The sequence below is a fragment of the Podarcis cretensis genome, assembly GCF_951804945.1.
Source record: "Podarcis cretensis genome assembly, chromosome: 13".
In the NCBI taxonomy this organism is placed as follows: domain Eukaryota; kingdom Metazoa; phylum Chordata; class Lepidosauria; order Squamata; family Lacertidae; genus Podarcis; species Podarcis cretensis.
The window spans coordinates 37,299,997-37,319,041 of NC_137182.1; the positions used below are offsets into that span (position 1 = coordinate 37,299,997).

The window sequence follows — 19,045 nt, forward strand, 5'->3', positions numbered from 1 at the left end:
TTGCCAAACTGGTCCAAGCTAGAAACGGCCCTCAGCTTGAAGATTCACAGGGACTTTGTTTGTTAGACAGAGGCATGAGGCCAAAGCAAATATCATTGCCAAGGGGGCATCTTTGCTTTGTATATAATTTGGATTCCTGATGCAATCACTCTTTGGCTTACAGTACACCTCGCTGGCATTTCCTGGAGGGTTCAGTCCTGCCTCCAGGACCTCTGACACACATTCTCTTTCTAACCCCCCCCCTCCCAAAGATCTCACTGGCAAAGAATTTGCTGTATCACGATGGCCACACTTTTACAGTGAGGGGAAATGGGCATCTGAAAGGCACTGAAGCCAAAAATGATAGACAAACTAAGAATGACGTATACTCAGAGACAAAAGTACAAGGGAGAGATAGTCTCTTTTGGAAGCTATGCACACACATCTTAATTCCAAAGAGAAATAAGTGTGATTACATTTATGGAAGGGCTGCTTAGCACATGATCAGAAGCACTCTGTTCATTATTCTTAATATCCTGAGGGCCTGATACTTGCCACCTGCTGATGGGAGATACAGCTGAGCAACATCTGGAGAGTAAACGGTTTGCTACTGTTGCCTTAAAGCCTTACCTTCTCACCTTGATCTCAAGCAATGTATACAAGAATGCATATCACAGGGTAAAGTGTATATAAAGAGGCATACACGAGTTAAAATACAATACACAAATGTGTTATCTTAGGGGCAATTGCCTTACAAAATTTGTGTATTTTGGGAAAGTGCGTACCAAGTTACGTATATTAGGATAAATTCACACCAAACCGGTGCTGGATTTTCATGAGGACTAGCCCCAAAACTTTTGTGAAACTGGGGAGAACGGAACTTATGTAAAAGAGTGGAAAAAATGAGAATCTGAAATTGACAGGTTTCCCTTTTAACTTCCAACGACATCAAATGCTCCTTTCCTGTCCAATGCCATCTGGTTCTGTTTATGTCTCTGGTTCACACACGACTTCTGTTTGGAGAAAGTGTTCCCCGGAAGTCCCTGCGTCAGGAGGCCTGAGGGTTTCAGCATTCGTTTACCATAAGTGCTTTGGGACGTGTTTCGTGTGCAGCAACGCAGCGTGGATGTCTCACCCCTCACAGGCTTCTAGGCATAAATATTTAGCAGCTGGGTGGGCGGGTGGGTGTGATGCTGTTGGACAGGGATGGCGTTTCCTCCCTCAAGTTAACACCGGGCCTAGAGGCTGAAGCAACAGAAGGAGATTATTCCATGGGGAAGGAAGGAATTCGCAAAGAGGCAGAGTAGGAATTATGGTGGAGAGATGCACCTTGTCACTTGGGAAAGAGGACTGTGTACATACTGCACATTTCAAGCACGTGACAGATTCTTGGAAACTGTAGTTGTTGTTTTTTATATATAATAATTTTTATTAGTTTTCAATTACAATCCAATAATAGCCTCATTCTAACAATATCAATTTATAATACAATTATTAATACCAATAGTTCAAATACTGAATTATATAATTTAGATAAGGTGCCCCCCATGCTAGAATTGATGGCTTGATTATTTGCTTTATTTCTACATTCCAAAATCTTATTAATTTCCATTACATCCCGGTCATAATAATAATCTCTTATACAACAACTGCAATATTAATAACTTCTGTTTGTGTTGACACATTAAATGATTTATAAAACTACAAGTGAGGAACTCAAATTATATCCTTGTTCTTCCTGTGTGTGGCAGTTATTCTGTCTGGGGTGTTTATTCCTGTCCTTGGACAGGAAACTGTAGTTTGTTGAGGGCGCTTGGAATTGCAGCTCTGTTAGGGGCAAAACACATTTCCCAGGATTCTTTGGGAGAAACCATGTGCTTTAAATCCATTGTGTGCAGCCAATGGAAGAGAATGGGGAAAGATCAACCCAGGAATCCAGGCTTAGCGCTCCTCTCCCCAAACCTAATAGCCCCCCTCCTTTGCCATGTCTGACATTACTTAAGTGAAATTAAAGGGAGCCTTGTGTCTGTCTGTCCATCCAGACTTGCCCTTGCCCCACTGCTGGGAAATGCAAACTTTACTGCTGAATCGGAACAAACGTCAATCAGGTTTTCTCCAGATTGATGTTTGTTCCTATTTATCTCTAAAGAGCAGGCTTTCTAAGGGAAAGCGGCTGGTCAAGGGCAAAAAAAACCACTTGGGAAAAAACTGCTTTCTAGGCATGGGAACAGGCACAAGTCTGGATGAGCCCTAAAAGACTAACAGGCTTATTGTGGAATAAATTGCAGAACCGGGGACCATTATAGGTGCCACCTCCCAGTGGCGTAGCGTGGGGGGTGCAGGGGGGCTGGCCGCACCGGCCGCAACATCTGGGGTTAGGGCAAATCCACGGGTTAGGGGGTGCAAATTACTTGCCTTGCCCCGGGTGCTGACAACCCACGCTACGCCACTGCCACCTCCTCCTGAGGGAGACCATTCCACTGTCAAACAGCTCTTACCACCAGAAAGTTCTTCTTGATGTGTATCTGTAATTGCCTTTATTGTAACTTGAATCCATTGGTTTGGGTCCTACACTCTGGAGCAGGAAAAAAACAAGTTTGTTCCCTCTTCCATGTGACAGCCCTTTAGATATTTGAAGATGGCTATCATATCTCCTCTCAGTCTCCTCTTTCCCAGTATAAACAAACACTGCTCCCTCAACCGTTCCTCATAGGGATTGGTTTCCAGACCCTTGCCCATCTTGGTAGCCCTCCTCTGCACACTTTCCAACTTGTCAATATCCTTCTTAAATTGTGGCTCCCAGAACTGGACACAGTATTCCAGTTGTGGTCTGATCAAGGCATATTAGAGTGATACTATTACTTCATTTGAATGGGACACTATACTTCTGTTGATGCAGCCTAGAATAGCATTAGCTTTTTTTCGCTGCTGCATCACACTGTTGACTCATGTTCAGCTTGTGGTCTACTAAGACATCTACTGCAGGCAAGCCAGGTATCTCCCATCTTATATTTGTGCAGCTGGTTGTTCCTGGCTAAATGTTGTTGTTGGCATCCATCTGTCTCAGGAGACAATGGGGGAGCGCGCCTTTGGGGTTAAAGTCTGAGGCTGATACAGGAGTGTAGAACCTGACATTTGTCCCTTTTGAAATTCACTTGGTTAGTTTGTGTCCAGTTCTTCTATCTGCCTTCTGCAGCATTAGCTATCCCTCCCAGTTTGGTGCCATCCACAAACCACTCTGCTGCCACTCCCATCTGCCCTCCTGGCACTGTTGTTATGTATGGGGTGTGTGGACGTGTGTTTTGACAGCAGCTGATGCAACAGTCCTACAAGATTAGTCTTGATCATATTGCAAGTGGGAGAGACTACCTAGAATGCTCCCTGCATTTTTAAAAAAGGAGGACAACCTACAGGTAGAAATCTAGTATTCTGAGATCCAGACAGCTCCTGTCTCAAATCAGAGAGGAAGGAATGCTCCCAGACACCATTCCTCGATGTTCTTCTGAGACATAAATTTTCCAAATCGGACCAGACATTCCTAAAAGAGGTGGCATATTCACGTAGTTTAAGTATTATGGCAACGCAAACTATGTCACAAGAATGCCAGTCTTCCTGGCCTGGCTGGTAAGTTTATAATTTGGATAGATGGTTAAATGTCAGTGCAGTGTTTGGATACTGTCCTGAGTGGAAACATACCACAGTCTTTGACGTGAGCCCCCCAACCAGCTGAAGTCATCAGGATGCCATGAAGACGAGATCAATCCATTTCTCTACCGTCTGTGAATAAAACAGAAACACCTTGTGAGCCAGAGGAAGCGTGATCTAATGCAGTGACCTTCAGCAGATCCAGGATCAAGACCCACCTTGGACTCCCAAGTGACAACACAGAGGAGTCCCCTCGCTGCCCATCAAGGAATTCCCTGCCCAGCCCACCCCTGCTTCAAGTTGCAGGGAGAGGGGTGAGGATGGTGTGGTACCCTCACCTCCTGCAGCCATCGGACTCCTGCCTAACTTCCTGGGCCCCCTTTGCTCTGCCTTGATGGCAACCAAGCTGCCCCACCACAGCTGACATTTCTGCATGCAAGTCCCCAGCAAACTGGAAAAGGAGCAGACTGGAAAACGAACAGCATCACCCCTTGCACCTATAGGAAAGCGAGGCATATGAATGGTCAGAAATACATCTCTTATGGGAAAAGGCTCATGCCTTTCTTCTGCAACCTTGTGCCACACACGGGAATTGAGAAAACGAGCCTTTCATCAGAAGAACGTGTCTCAGACCCTCTAAGTGTCCCGATTTTCCAGCGACATCCCTGATTTAGAGAAGCCGTCCCGGTTTCTGATTTGATCCTGGAATGTCCCGCTTTTCCTTAGGACGTCCCTATTTTCATTAGAAATGTTGGATGGTATGGAGTTATTCGACTCCCAAGTCATCTGAAGGCAATCCTGTGTAGGGAAGGGGTTTTTTAAATGTTTAATGTTTTACAGTGGTACCTCGGGTTACAGACGCTTCAGGTTACAGACTCCGCTAACCCAGAAATAGTACCTTGGGTTAAGAACTTTGCTTCAGGATGAGAACAGAAATCGTGCGGTGGCGGCGGCGCGGCAGCAGCAGGAGGCCCCATTAGCCAGTGGCGTAGCGTGGGTTGTCAGCACCCGGGGCAAGGCAAGTAATTTGCACCCCCTAACCCGTGGATTTGCGCCCCCTAACCCTAACCCCCAGATGTTGCGCCCGGTGCGGCCGCCCCCCCCGCACCCCCCACGCTACGCCACTGCCATTAGCTAAAGTGGTGCTTCAGGTTAAGAACAGTTTCAGGTTAAGAATGGACCTCCAGAACGAATTAAGTTCTTAACCCGAGGTACCACTGTATTATGTTTTTATATATGTTGGAAGCTGCCAAGAGTGGCTGGGGCAACCAGTAAGATGTGTGGGGTATAAATAGTAAAATTATCATTATGGAATGGGATGTCCCTATTTTCATGGGAGAAATGTCGGAGGGTATGGGTGTCCTGGCCCAGGCACAGCATCTTGTCCTCCTTTGGCCTGAGGAACAACATGGTGGCAACAGCTTGGCCTGTGGGTCCCAACCCATTGGATGAAGACCTATGGTCTGGTGGTTAAGAAGAACCCAAGTTAAGTCCCACTTAATTCAATGGGGTTTACTCCCAGGTAAGAGGGTACAGGATTGCACCCTTAAGCCCCATGTTCTACTCAGGCTGCTCCCACTGTAGCCTGAAAATGATTTTCCACCAACCGCTTACCTTATAAGGAGACGGTGACATCATTTTCAGCTCATTGCCCTCCGACGTTTTTTCTGTACTGCCCTCTTTTTTATTGGTTTCCTCACCTTAATTCGTTCTGAAATAGCACCATTTCACAATACTGTAAATAAAAGAATGCAAGGGAAACAGTAAGTCAAACCCCCCCAAAGTGGGGAAAAGGAACTGACTAAGTAGTGGAAATGTATAAGTAATTCCACAGCTATGCTGAACAGGAAGCAGTTATCGGTGAAGATGCTAGCTGATATTTAACTTTCTAGAGACTGTGCTATACAGCTAATTACACATAAATGCACACAAAGAGGCTTTCATTCCGCACATCCCAGCAACCAGGCTTGGAAACTGTCACTCACACCAGTTTTCAGGAGAGGATCACAGTTCCCCTCCCCAGCCATAGCCCCCCTTGCAAAGGTCCCCATTTAGAGATGGGGGATGAGGAAGGGAAGCCCCAGGGGCTGCACATCTGGCTTAGGCCAAAGTCTCTCAGGCGTTCCTGACTTGAATATGCTAAGTGGTGTGAGCTTCTCATGGCGTTCAGGAAGAGGAAGGCAATTTCCCATATTTTCGGGTGGAATCAGAAATTCTGCGCATTGAGTTAAAGTGGGGAGTGGGGAGTTTGACCCCATACCCTCAGGGGCAGCAGTGAGAGAGGGTTCTTGGCCTTCTCCAGGAGGAGAACACCGTGAGCAAGGAATAGGGGACACTTGGATTGCGGCACATTCAACACCAAAGGAGATGGCCACCGGTGCTTTTTAACAAACCAGGGCAAAGTGGTATGGCACCTGTCCTTGGTTCAATCCTGGGCATCTCCAGGTAGGACTGGGAGAGAGCCCAGCTTGAAAACTTGGAGCATCGCTGCCAATCAGTGCAGAGCTTGCGTATAAGGCAACTTCTAGGATGATGGAAGCAAAAGTTGGAACCAGGATACATTCCTTATTTCTTCTTTGTAGGCAGGAATTGAGGTTGTAGAGGGGAAGCTAGAGATTGTTTGAAACATGAGGTTTAACTACTGGCATGATTAGCGTCTGAAGTATACTTGGAGTTGAGTGTGAATTTCATGCTCTTTATTCAGCTCATAGTAGCAATGAATGAATCTTTCCCCAAAACGTCTAGCTATATATACATTATTTACACAATGGGCCCTGCATGATTGGCTAATTCTGGGCTGCTCCTGTAGGCCAATCAGGTTGCTGATTCACTTCATCCAGGAGCCTGATTGGCTGCTCCTGCAGGCCAATCAGGTCGCTGATTCACTTCCACCTGGAGCTGGATTGGGTGGCTCCTGCGGACCAATCAGACTGCTGCATTCAGGATCCTATTGTTCTAGGATTCAGCTCAGTACATTACTGCAGGACCCTCAACAACGTTGTTGCCATCTTATCTTATTGTACACCAGTGTTTTCTGCATTGTCCTCCTGGGGCGCTTCCAGGCTGCTGCTATTTTGGGGCAGGGTTCCATCACAGACCTGCAAATTCAGGTTCCACAATTATATTTGATTTGGAGCCGTTGTGCAATGAACTCACTTTCCCCCAAAGATCAGACTGACATTTTGCAATAAGGAAAGTGACTGGAAAATGCACCGGTTTGACATAACGCCATCTAACCCTCCCTGCAAATCAATCAGAAATAATCAACAGGTCATTTAAGAAGTGCCACTGGCTACAGCTTTCCTGTTATTAAGGCTGCAATCTTACCCCCGTTTTCCTGGGAGTAAGCAGCCACATTGCAAGTAGTCAGAGTTAGGATTGTGCGGTAATTTATGTTTGTGTTAATTTTTCCTTTCCTTTCCAAAACAGCAGTTTTTTTTTAAAGAAAGAAAAAGAAAATAGAACGAGACTGAAATAGTAATTAACGCACATGCATTCCCACATGGGAAAGAAGAACCATCTAATTAAAGGGAAATGTATCAGTAATTCCCCTACTGCATTGAATAGGGAGCAATTAAAGGCAGAAGCTGGAGGGTGATATAATTAAATTTAAACCTTGATAATGGAATTTAGGAAAGTTAATTAAAGGTTGTAGGGGACTTCGTCTGTATGGCACCTACTTCTGAGTAAGCGCTGTAGAAGAATCTTGCCCCTGGGAATGGACATTACTTAATAATAGAGAACTGTATTGTGTGAGATTAGAGATGAGCAGAAATCTGTCCTCCATTCTGCTTCCCCAAGTTTTCTTCCTTTGCAAAAGAGGCTTCCATTTGCCCAACTCATTCTCAGGGGACTTCAGAATTTCTTGAGAATTCTTGTGGGTTCAAAGTTCCGAGTTGACTTTTTCATTGGGTAAGGGCGGGCCCAGTGTGGTGGGCATCGTGCCACTTCAACAGTCATGGCTCCACTGCATAGAACCCTGGGTGTTAGGAGAACCTATCCACCGAACAGAGCTGCACATCTGGTTGGCCTGTTCAGCTTGGTCACATGACCTGGGGGAAACAGAAATACAGCATTATTTTAACATACCCCCCAATAGCTTGCTGATCAAAATTGGGGTGCTCGTCCCAAGCTCTTGCAGGAACCAGCTGACTCATGCCAGAGTAAGGTAAAGGTAAAGGTACCCCTGCCCATACGGGCCAGTCTTGACAGACTCTGGGGTTGTGCGCCCATCTCACTTAAGAGGCCAGGGGCCAGCACTGTCCGGAGACACTTCCGGGTCACGTGGCCAGCGTGACATCGCTGCTCTGGCGAGCCAGAGTCGCACACGGAAACGTCGTTTACCTTCCCGCTGGTAAGCGGTCCCTATTTATCTACTTGCACCCGGAGGTGCTTTCGAACTGCTAGGTTGGCAGGCGCATGCCAGAGTACTGGACCCCAAAAACGGGATGTTCTGGGATCCAATCAGAAGGTGGAAAGGCTTCTGTAATTCCGGGATCTCCCACCTAAAACAGGACGGTTGAGGGGTATGCTTTAAAGGGTTGTGTTCACTCTGCCAGGTTTAGACAGGATTTGGATCTGGTGTGACTTTATTCCAGCTTCCTTTATTCCAGTTTGCTTTATGCCAGCTTCTTGTGCATAGGACTGTTCCCGAAATCTCCAAAAAGGGCGTTCAGTGGAACTGTGCCCCTTACTTGACTCTTGGATTTGTGTGTTGCTGTTTTTTGGTATGCTAATGCTGCACAATGAAGAATTAAATTGAGAAATTAGGCACCTGGCTGTCTCATGAGAGAACAGGATGCTGGACTAGATGGGCCATGGGCCTGATCCAGCGGAGCTCTTCTTATGCCCCATAGATAATTCCCCCCCCACCTCTGCATTCAACACAGATGGCTCTTTTCATTTCACACCTTTGGGCAACTCTTCTTCATCGTTTACTCTTAAACATAGTTAATTCCTGGGAAATGTGAAATATGCTTATAAATTCAGTCCTGGCACTTGTAGTTCAGTTTCCATTACATTTGGCCTTCATATAACTCAGATGAATTCACCAGGAAATCTCCTCCAACCCAAGGAATTTCTATATTTTTGGAAGGTGCTTGCTGTAAGTAGAGCAATACATCTGAACTAAAAATAACCTTGACGTGTACTGTACATTTCCGATGCTCGTGATTAAAAGACACTAAAAATAGGCACACTCGGTTAGACAGATATTTATGTTTGTTGTGCGGAGAATAAATAGTTGATTTTCCATTAAGCATCTCTGAGGACCCACACCTGGGATTTTTGGAAACGTGGCGCAGCCCCTGCACGTGGGGGAGGCTGTCTGTGACTCTTGTTCTGATTTTCTTTATCCTATAGGTCAGCATTCCCCACAATAGGCCCTCCAGATGTGTTGGACTACAACTCCCATGAGCCACAGCTCATCCATGGCCGTGGATGATGGCTGTTGTAGTCCAAAACATTTGGGAGGAGGCAGCAGGCTGGAGAAGGCTTCTGTAGGCTTCTGTTCCTCATGGAGGACAGGTGTTCTGGCTTTTACATGTAGTTAAAGTTGTTCCCATTTTACAGCTGGGAACTGAGTCTTCGCTTCTGAGCTGGCCAAGACCTAGCCCTGAATTCCATGACACAGCAGACTCTTGTGCGTGTTTACTCAGAATGGGGTAGGGAGATGGGTGAATCTGTCAATTCAGTTTCTGATTTTCCCCAGTCTTAAGTCTGGTTCTCCACATCTCCACACAGGTTTGCAAATTGTTTTTAAAGCCATTTTAGTGTCAATTTCTCCTAATATACTAATATTCAGCAGGCTCTTCTTATGACCTGAGGGATAGCTCAGTCAGTAGAGCGTGAGACTCTTGATCTCAGAGTCATGGGTTTTTGAGACCCACATTGGGCAAAAGATCCCCATGGTCCTTTCTACTTCTACTATTCTATGATTCTTCACAACAACCCTGCGGGGAACTTTAGACAGAGAGCACATCTTTCATAGCTGAGTAGAGATTTGAACCCGAATCACCTGAGTCCTAGTCAGTGCTTTTTTTTCTAAAAAAATGTTTAGGGTTACTCTCATTTTCCTACTCATATTTAAATAAGTAAAGGGAACCCTGACCACTAGGTCTAGTCGTGACCGACTCTGGGGTTGCGGCGCTCACCTCGCTTTATTGGCCAAGGGAGCCAGCATACAGCTTCCAGGTCATGTGGCCAGCATGACTAAGCCGCTTCTGGTGAACCAGAGCAGCGCACGGAAACGCCGTTTACCTTCCCACCAGAGCGGTACCTATTTATCTACTTGCACTTGACGTGCTTTCGAACTGCTAGGTTGGCAGGAGCAGGGACCGAGCAACGGGAGCTCACCCCGTTGCAGGGATTCAAACCGCCAACCTTCCGATCGGCAAGCCCTAGGCTCTGTGGTTTAATCCACAGCGCCACCTGTGTTTTGGCCCTCAATGAATTAGGGGTATGCTTACCCCTCCATCCCCGCAGAAAAAAAAGCTCTGGTCCTAGTCCAGCACTCTAACCACTATGTAACATTGCCTAACCCACAAATCCCCACTACTTTGAACATGCATGGAGGGAAGGTCAGAAAATTTGAATGAAACAAGTCAAGGGAGGAAAAGAGCCATCAGGTTTCCATACAGGAGTCCTGACTCCCATCATCTTTGCCAGAAACGCAAATATTTTATGGTCTTCAGCTGAGAAATGTTTGTGAACTGCGGAAGTGGCTGAGTAGGTCAGCCTTCAACCCCAGCCCAACCTCCCCTTCCTCCAAAAAGAAATTCCCAAATTACAACAGGAAAGTTTGTAATTTCCCAAACAGGGAAAGTGTGTGTGTGTGTGTGTGTGTGTGTGTGTGTGTGTGTGTGTGATAGTCAGAAGTAGCAGGTGAACCTCATCCGGGTATGTGGGGGCTGCTTTATGAAAGCTCACCAGAGCATCATGGAAATAGCACATCCCTGTTGCTGGGAACTCTCCTCCTGATCTCAGCGCTTAGGTACAATTTCACAGGTGGCCAGCTTCCTCCAAAGTCCAGCTTCCTCTGCTTTTTTTTTCTTAGTAGGGGAAATCGACAGCACACTCCAGACCGGCATTTTATTGCAGCTGCATTCCTTCAACGTATCCATGATGCAATAATAGTGCCTTGGTGGTGAATCTGATCTTCCGTTTGTTCTGCAGTGCTTCCCGAACGCTGACATGTTGTTGCTGTCCGGAGGAGCTATAGCCCAACAAAACTGGGGCAAAAACAAACTACTTATGCTATGAAGAGATGTCAGGATTCAACGGGAAGTTACAGGACTCGCAGTGACTGGGAATGAAGCAGCGTGGCCAACCCAAGATGTCTGCAGGCACAAACAGTATTAAAAGCAGAATCGCATGTGACTGCCCTGATAGCATCATGAGCGCGAAGCATCATGAACGGGTGATAGAAAGGAGGGGACCTTTCCTGGCCAAACAGGACCAGCCCAAGCCTGAAGCAAAGGGCATGATAGCTCTGCTCCCATTTCCTCTACAGACGTTATCCAGGCTGGCAGCTGAATCTTACTGGCTTCAGCACTGGTGATGGCACACAAAGCTGTGTCTTCCAACAGGACTGGGGTAGGGAATTGAGCAGCAACAGCCAGGCAGACTGCCCCAAACACAGCCACAGCTTCTGCCGCTCAAGGCAGCTGATTCGCTGTACCTAACAGTAGGGCAGGCCTGACAATTATGGACATGTCAGAGAGTTCTATCAGAAACCAGAACAGAAATTGCCACAATTCGCCTGTGTGTTTGAGGTCAGGAACGGAAGCCATGCAAGCAAAGATGAGCAGTACTCACCATTATTATTTTTTGGTCTTCAGTGTTTCATAAACCATCACATTACTTTTTTCTGCTTTGTTGTTATTGCCTTAATTTCGGATAGTGAGATGAGTTACATAGGTTTCAGCAGAAGCCAAACTGTAGTGGAACGGAAACAGTGCTGCTTGTGACAGAAATCGCCGCCTCCCAAAATCCTTGTGTTGCTCATAAGATATCTCATCTACCTTTCCCCATAAGATCCCAGGGTGGGTAACATCAAATACAGTTATATTACTGCTAACGTTTATACCACAGTCCTTCAGACATCCCTTTCCAGTAAAGAAATCTTGATGTGCAGGATATGGCCTTGATCCCAGCTCTAGACATACAATAGGCCAATAACACATGACAGCGTTAATGTAAAGGCAAGATGACATTTGTGAATCTGCGATTTGAATACAAGGAAATGTTACATGCAAATATATACAGTATTTATGGATGTTCTAAAGTCAACAGGACATGAATAGCGGCAACTTAATGGGAGGGTTGTAAAAACTGATTCAAGTTAATGATTTATTTAAGTTTAAAGATTTATTTTTGGCATTAGTATGAATGGCAAACGGAAGGCACTGTCTGCGAAGAGGCACTCTCCCACGAGAGGAAAGGCCTCTCAAGGACATACCCAGGGGTTGGCTAAGCTGGCCTCTGCCAAGGGCCCAGTCCCAGGGTGTGGGTGTGCAAAATTGTGCCTCTTCACTCTGGCTTGGAGTGGCTAGGAGCTCACCCCTCCGTCTGCGCACCCCCGGGCTCCTCCTCCACTATTTGGGGCAGCCAGTGGACACGGGACACTGATACAGCTCCTTGCCACGGGTGCAAATGAGCCTAGGTATGCCTCTGAAGCCTCTTCAAGATGGGACCTACCTGATAGTATAGTATAGTATAGTATAGTATAGTATAGTATAGTATAGTATAGTATAGTATAGTATAGTAAAAGCTATGGTTTTCCCAGTAGTGATGTATGGAAGTGAGAGCTGGACCATAAAGAAGGCTGATCGCTGAAGAATTGATGCTTTTGAATTATGGTGCTGGAGGAGACTCTTGAGAGTCCCATGGACTGCAAGAAGATCAAACCTATCCATTCTGAAGGAAATCAGCCCTGAGTGCTCACTGGAAGGACAGATTGTGAAGCTGAGGCTCCAATATTTTGGCCACCTCATGAGAAGAGAAGACTCCCTGGAAAAGACCCTGATGTTGGGAAAGATGGAGGGCACAAGGAGAAGGGGACGACAGAGGACGAGATGGTTGGACAGTGTTCTCGAAGCTACCAGCATGAGTTTGACCAAACTGCGGGAGGCAGTGGAAGACAGGAGTGCCTGGCATGCTCTCGTCCATGGGGTCACGAAGAGTCAGACACAACTAAACGACTAAACAACAACAAAACCTGATGCTGAACGAGGCTAGATTTTGTTGATTTTGGTGGCATGTGGCAATGTCCATAAAGTTAAAGGTAAAGGGACCCCTGACCATTAGGTCCTGTCGTGACCGACTCTGGGGTTGCGGTGCTCATCTCGCTTTATTGGCCAAGGGAGCCGGTGTACAGCTTCCGGGTCATGTGGCCAGCATGACTAAACCGCTGCTGGCAAGCCAGAGCAGCGCATGGAAACGCTGTTTACCTTCCCGCCGGAGCGGTACCTATTTACCTACTTGCACTTTGACGTGCTTTCGAACTGCTAGGTGGGCAGGAGCAGGGACCGAACAACGGGAGCTCACCCCGTTGTGGGGATTTGAACCACCGACCTTCTGATCGGCAAGTCCCAGGCTCTGTGGTTTAACCCACAGCTATAATTCCCACCTTCTGAAACTAGGTGCAGGCTTGCATTGAAGGTGGGGCAAGAAGGGGTATGTGCAATGGGTGGGCCTGCGACACACTTTTTCCTTCTCTCTCCCATGCCACGCTCCTCCTTTCCTCTGCCTGATCCCCAAGCAGTACCTTCCCACTCTTGGCTAGTTGACTTTAACAATAGAGGGATAGCTCAGCTGGTTAGAGCGTAGCGCCGATAACACCAAGGTTGCAGGTTCGATTCCCGAATGGGACAGCTGCATATTCTGGCATTGCAGGGGGTTAGACTAGATGATGCTCATGGTCCCTTCCAACTCTACCATTCTTTGATTTCTATGATTAATAGAATTAACACTGAATGATCCCCGCTGTTGCACTTCCAACATCAGGTTCGTGCAGGAGCTCAGTGTGTGGGGAACGTCGTGGGCTCAGGTGTGGGTGTTCAGAATGACAAATAAATGCACATCCAGACCAACTCTGGTGCGTTGCTGGACGGTTGTCAGGTAGTTGAGGCTTTCACACTCGTTTCCATTGCTTTCCCCCTTCCCACCGCACAACGTGCCTTTTTCTAACTCCTGTATTCCCCAAAGTTACATCACTCTTTCCTGTCGGCGGCATGAAAGCAGCTGCGGAATGATAATATTTAGACTTTGGCATCCTCGTGACCCCACATTAGGGGCCGCGGTGATAGGCATCCCGTGACTCATACGCAGACCTAGAGAGTGTGGGGAAGCAGGAGCGGGCAGGATTGGGGAGGGAGGAGGATGTGGGCAGAGTGAACGCCAAGGGGAAGGGCATCTACCTCTGCTGGGGTATATATACACCTCTGTTCCTGCTGGACAGGAGCAAACCTGGAGTGAGACAGCTGAAGCAAGAAAAGAGAGAGTTATTCGCCTCTTTCCCTTATTTCAAGGTGGTTTGGGTTTTTCTTCCTTCCTTTCTAAAATAAGCAAACCCCATTGAACAGTTTTCAGAGGACTGCATTCCTTTTGGACCCAGGACCACCTGGGCTCAACACCATTTCCCGGTTGTGAGTCCTAGTAAGTTGAAGCCAGGACTCTTGGGGTCTTTCAAGAAAGAATTAGGGCAACCGCTAAAGGCTGAGGACTAGAATCTTGCTCTCAGTTTCTTTCTGCCCCTGTCTTTGGCACCCTGATTCTCTTGTCTTGGGCTGGGCCTTCTTCAGCCATGCTGGCCATTTCTGTAGCCCTCCACCATCTTCTCGTCTGCCTGATTTTCTGGGCTGCCTTGCTGCTCCCCATGGCTCCTGCTTTCCCCCTACCAAATTCCAGCCCCCTCTTACAGTTCGATGGGCAAGTCCGGCTTCGCCACCTGTACACGGCGGACGACCAGACGCAACTCCACCTGGAGATCATGCCAGATGGCGCAGTGCGCGGCTCCAGATACCAGAACATATACAGTAAGTATTTGGGAAAACACTTCACGTTCTTTCAAGTGGCATGAGGCAGATAAATGATAGATCCAGCAGTTCTCAACCTGTGGGTCCCCAGATGTTGTTGGACTACAACTCCCATCATCCCTGAGCTCTGGCCTTGCTAGCTAGGGGTGATGGGAGTTGTAGTTCCATAAAATCTGGGGACCCACAGGTTGAGAAAGGCTGGATTAGACAGATAGACAGACAGATGATATAGAGAGATAGATAGCATCTCTCACTCCAGCTAATGTAGTTGGAGGTCTATAAGGGGCTGGCTGGGCAGGACTCCTCACGTTCTGGGGATGAAATGGGGTGCAAGAAGCCAAATAATTTTATGGAAGAGGGTAATTCAGCAGATGCAGAGTTTGGCACTCTTCTGGGATGAGCGGCACCTTCTGAAATTTCCCTCTTCTGTACAACAAATGAATGCTACTTTAGATGCCTCCAGGCTGTCACTGTTTTGTGGGAAGGACTGAAGCACATATTGGCATTTTAGGTTCGCACGGTTAAAGTGCTCTCTCGTCCTAGCACAAAAAATCCACTTGAAAAGAAGGATCAGGCTTTTTGCAGTTAGGAAAGTGATGGGGGAACGGACAGAAAAGCACGGGATGAACAAATGATTAATGGGAAGACATGTGAACACCCCATAAAGTGAATCAGGATGAATGCTCATTGTTGTAAAACTACCCTATAAGCACATGCTCTATAAAGGCCAGATGGAATCTAACACTATTTTTTGTGCAAATGAATCAGGACAAACGCTCAATGAACAGGTCATACTTGGAGGGGCCTCTTGTTCTCCAGAGCCAGTGTGGTGTAGAGGTTAAGAGCGGTGGACTTGTAATCTGGGGAACCGGGTTCGATTCCCCGCTCCTCCACATGCAGCTGCTGGGTGACCTTGGGCTAGTCACACTTCTTTGAAGTCTCTCAGCCCCACTCACCTCACAGAGTGTTTGTTGTGGGGGAGGAAGGGAAAGGAGAATGTTAGCCGCTTTGAGACTCCTTAAAGGGAGTGAAAGGCGGGATATCAAATCCAAACTCTTCTTTGTATGTGGGCTCAATGAATATTTGAGAGGGGAAAGAATAGGGGAAAGAGTGGATCAGAGATTTAAAAAAATATATGACTGTTCTTTGACTTTGAATCTGGTCCCCATACAGACATTGCAGGGTTACTGGTGGATTGGAATAGGCTGAATGGGCAGAATAAAAGGTCCAGGACTCCTGGGTTCTCATCCTTCACCACCTGTTCTCTGCTGGGTCCCCCCCCCCCCCAGGTTTGATGGAGATCAAAGCAGTCAAGCCAGGAATCATTCGCATGCAGGCCATGAAGACCTCAAGATTTCTCTGTATGAAGCCAAATGGACGCCTCTATGGCTCGGTAAGTTAAGATGCCTGCATGTGTTTGGGGAAGAGGCAGTTCAGAGTGTGAGTTCAGAGGAGGTTGCGTGTGGGACAATCCTGCTCTAGACTCGTTCACAAAATGTTTTCCCGCATGACCAGGATATAAACAATTGAAGTCTATTGACAAATGATAAAATATATTAAATTCTTGAACCAAATTCTGAAATTATGCTTGGACAGTAGATCATGAGACTCTTAAACTCAGGGTTGTGGGTTGAGCTCCACGTTGGGCAAAAGATTCCCACATTGCCAGGGGGTTAGACTAGATGAGTCTTGTGGCCCCTTCCAACTCTGCCCTTCTATGATTCTATGAAGTGTGGCCAATTAAAATAGACCCTTTGGCAAAGGGAGGGAACTTAAACCTTTTGCTGGAAGGTCAACATGTTGTGGTGGAATTCCATTCCATTCCTGCCCTGCTTCACACCTGTTCTTGATCGCATGCAGATCCTGACATAGTGATTAGGGCTGGTCTGCAAGGCATATGATCAGCTCAGTCTGGGGCTGGGATGCAGCCACTGTAGAATCAACCTGCGGTTGCTGGGTGCAGATTGCGTGGCTATCTTGTGTGCTGCAATGCATCTAGGAAAGACTGAACTCTCTTGATCTCTCCATCTGCAAATAACCAGGGACCTCAGGATTGATTTTCTGGGTGTCTGGAAAAAATCCAGTGGGCAGAAACTGCAGGGATGAGGCAACTGCCATCATTCGTAAACAATTAGGAAAGGGGATAGAAATTTGATTCAGTTCACGTTTTAAAGGTAAATCTATCAAATTCAGACTTTTCAGAACAATATGAAAACTGAAAAACACAGCTACCCTTTGAAATTCACACTTATCTGATTTCTGTGGTGCAGTTATTCCCCATCCCTAAATTCCCTAAACAGTACAGTGGTACCTCAGGTTACAGACACTTCAGGTTACAGACTCCGCTAACCAGAAATAGTACCTTGGGTTAAGAACTTTGCTTAAGGATGAGAACAGAAATCGTGCAGCGGCAGCGGGAGGCCCCTTTAGCTAAAGTGGTACCTCAGGTTAAGAACAGTTTCAGGTTAAGAATGGGCCTCCAGAATGAATTAAGTTCTTAACCCGAGGTACCACTGTATAACCTGTTAACCAGGGGAACAGTCTGCCTCCACAGAAAGTTGCATGCTATCCTTCACTGCGGGCATTTAAGTAAAGGCTGGATTGTCCTCTTCTAGGATACTTCAGATGCCTCCATAGTGATTAGGCGGTGAAAGCTGTGGCTGAACAATTCCCATTAGCTCCAGCTAGCTTGATCAATAGCTAGGGATGATGGGAATTGTAGTTCAGCAACATCTGGATGGCCAAAGTTTTCCCCACCCCTGATATGGTGGATGTTAGATTTCGCACAATTATACGAATGCATAAAACCTCATGTCTTTCCCTCCCCCCTCCCCCAATAGTTATCGTATTCTGAGGAGGCCTGCAACTTCCACGAGAAGGTTCTGCGCGACGGCTACAACCTCTACTACTCTGAAAGCTACAATATCCCCGTCAGCCTCAGCTCGATGGGGAATCTGCCTCGGACTCACCAGCTGCCTCCATTCTCCCAGTTCTTGCCCTTGGTCAACAAGATCCCCCTCGAACCCGTGTTCGTGGACTACGATTTCTACGAACAGGAACTGAACATTGAGTCGTCCGATCCCCTCAGCATGATGGGCCACAACCCTGGCATCATTAGCCCGAGTTACGTCTTCAAATAACCCGGGACATCCGGTTCCTTGGAAACTTTCTTGGGGTTTTCTTGCCGTGTAATTACAACGATGGAACAATTCGACGTTTGGGAGAAACAGAGCAGAAGGAAAGCTTAGCAGATGGCGCTTGGCACTCAGACTCTAATGAGTGACCTTGCAGTACACTGTGGACTCCCGCAACCCAAAGTTGCATCCCACTCATGCGCAAACGATGCGCTGCAGGCACATAAGGAAAACCCAGCAACAACAGAGGCAAAATCCCTGTTTCGTCAGACTATGATTGCTTGCACTTTCAACCTGTTGTTATTCTTGCCAGCTTTTGGGGGCGGGTTATTTCTATTTTTATTATCTATTTAAGTAACTTATTTATTGAATGTCAGCTTAATTTATTGGAGGTGGCTGGGAAGAGTTGGGAAGCAGAGAAGAGTGGCATAATGAGACAGCTGGCAAGTAACTTATATATTGTTATTTATTTAGAAATATATATATTCTTATTTGCATATTTATTTTCGCTTTCTGGAGAAGGAATGACCGTTAGCTTTTAAGGCAGTAGTGTAGACATGCTCAGGACAATCTTGTGCCTTATAGCTCTTTGCTGCTTACTCTGTTCCACCGCTTCCTTTTTAAGGAACGCTTGCAAAGGAGCAGAGCAGAGGAGAAATGAGGTCAATTTCCACCAGGAGCTCTGTAGATCAGGACAGGGCACCGCAGCTAATCATTTGATTCTGAGCATTATCTTGTATTCTCTCTGGAGCTGCTGGTTCCTGTGCAAATATCAAGGACCTGCAGTGTGTGGCTGTTTCCCCCAGCAGCAATGTAAGAAGCTACTGGTAGCTTGGCCAGATATTAAACAGATAGGTTTAGAGTGGCTTCCTCATTTATGTTCCTTTACAGGCATGGGCAGTTCCTTCCTCTTGCCAGCACCACCAAACAGGCTTATTTCAATGTAGGGTGGTTTAGGTAAAGGATCAGGTCACACCAGCTGTTATTTATTTATTTATTTATTTGTTTAAACAAACTTTTCTAACAGCGATTTGCATTTGAAATGTTGACACTTCACTGTACTTTTCCAACAAGAATGCTTCACGGCAGAACGTGCCCGTGCCCTTTGCGGCACTGCGAAGGGACGTTGATTATGTCAATGGTTTGTGATATTTTCTTCCCTTGTTACCCGTTTCCCTGCATCCTGATACTGAACTGTAACAGTGACCAAAGTGTGATGAGCTATGAACGAATAAAGCATTCCATTTTTTT

The 19,045-nt window shown here is 46.6% G+C and overlaps 1 protein-coding gene across 1 annotated transcript; it reads left to right on the forward strand.

Annotated features, from left to right (window-relative positions):
• Positions 1–14,023: 14,023 nt before the first annotated feature.
• FGF21 (fibroblast growth factor 21) lies at positions 14,024–18,798 on the forward strand. The gene is made up of 3 exons (XM_079950577.1): positions 14,024–14,660; positions 15,950–16,053; positions 17,501–18,798. The coding sequence occupies exons 1-3, from the start codon at positions 14,429–14,431 to the stop codon at positions 17,798–17,800; spliced, it is 636 nt and encodes a 211-aa protein (XP_079806703.1). The 5' UTR covers positions 14,024–14,428; the 3' UTR covers positions 17,801–18,798.
• Positions 18,799–19,045: the final 247 nt, after the last annotated feature.

What these genes read in the sequence shown, in the direction of transcription:
- FGF21 (XM_079950577.1), top strand. Translation starts at nt 14,429, where the DNA reads ATGCTGGCCATTTCTGTAGCCCTCCACCATCTTCTCGTCTGCCTGATT. An exon ending in CAGATACCAGAACATATACA is followed by an intron (nt 14,661 to 15,949) that starts GTAAGTATTTGG and finishes CCCCCCCCCCAG; the next exon opens with GTTTGATGGAGATCAAAGCA. An exon ending in ATGGACGCCTCTATGGCTCG is followed by an intron (nt 16,054 to 17,500) that starts GTAAGTTAAGAT and finishes CTCCCCCAATAG; the next exon opens with TTATCGTATTCTGAGGAGGC.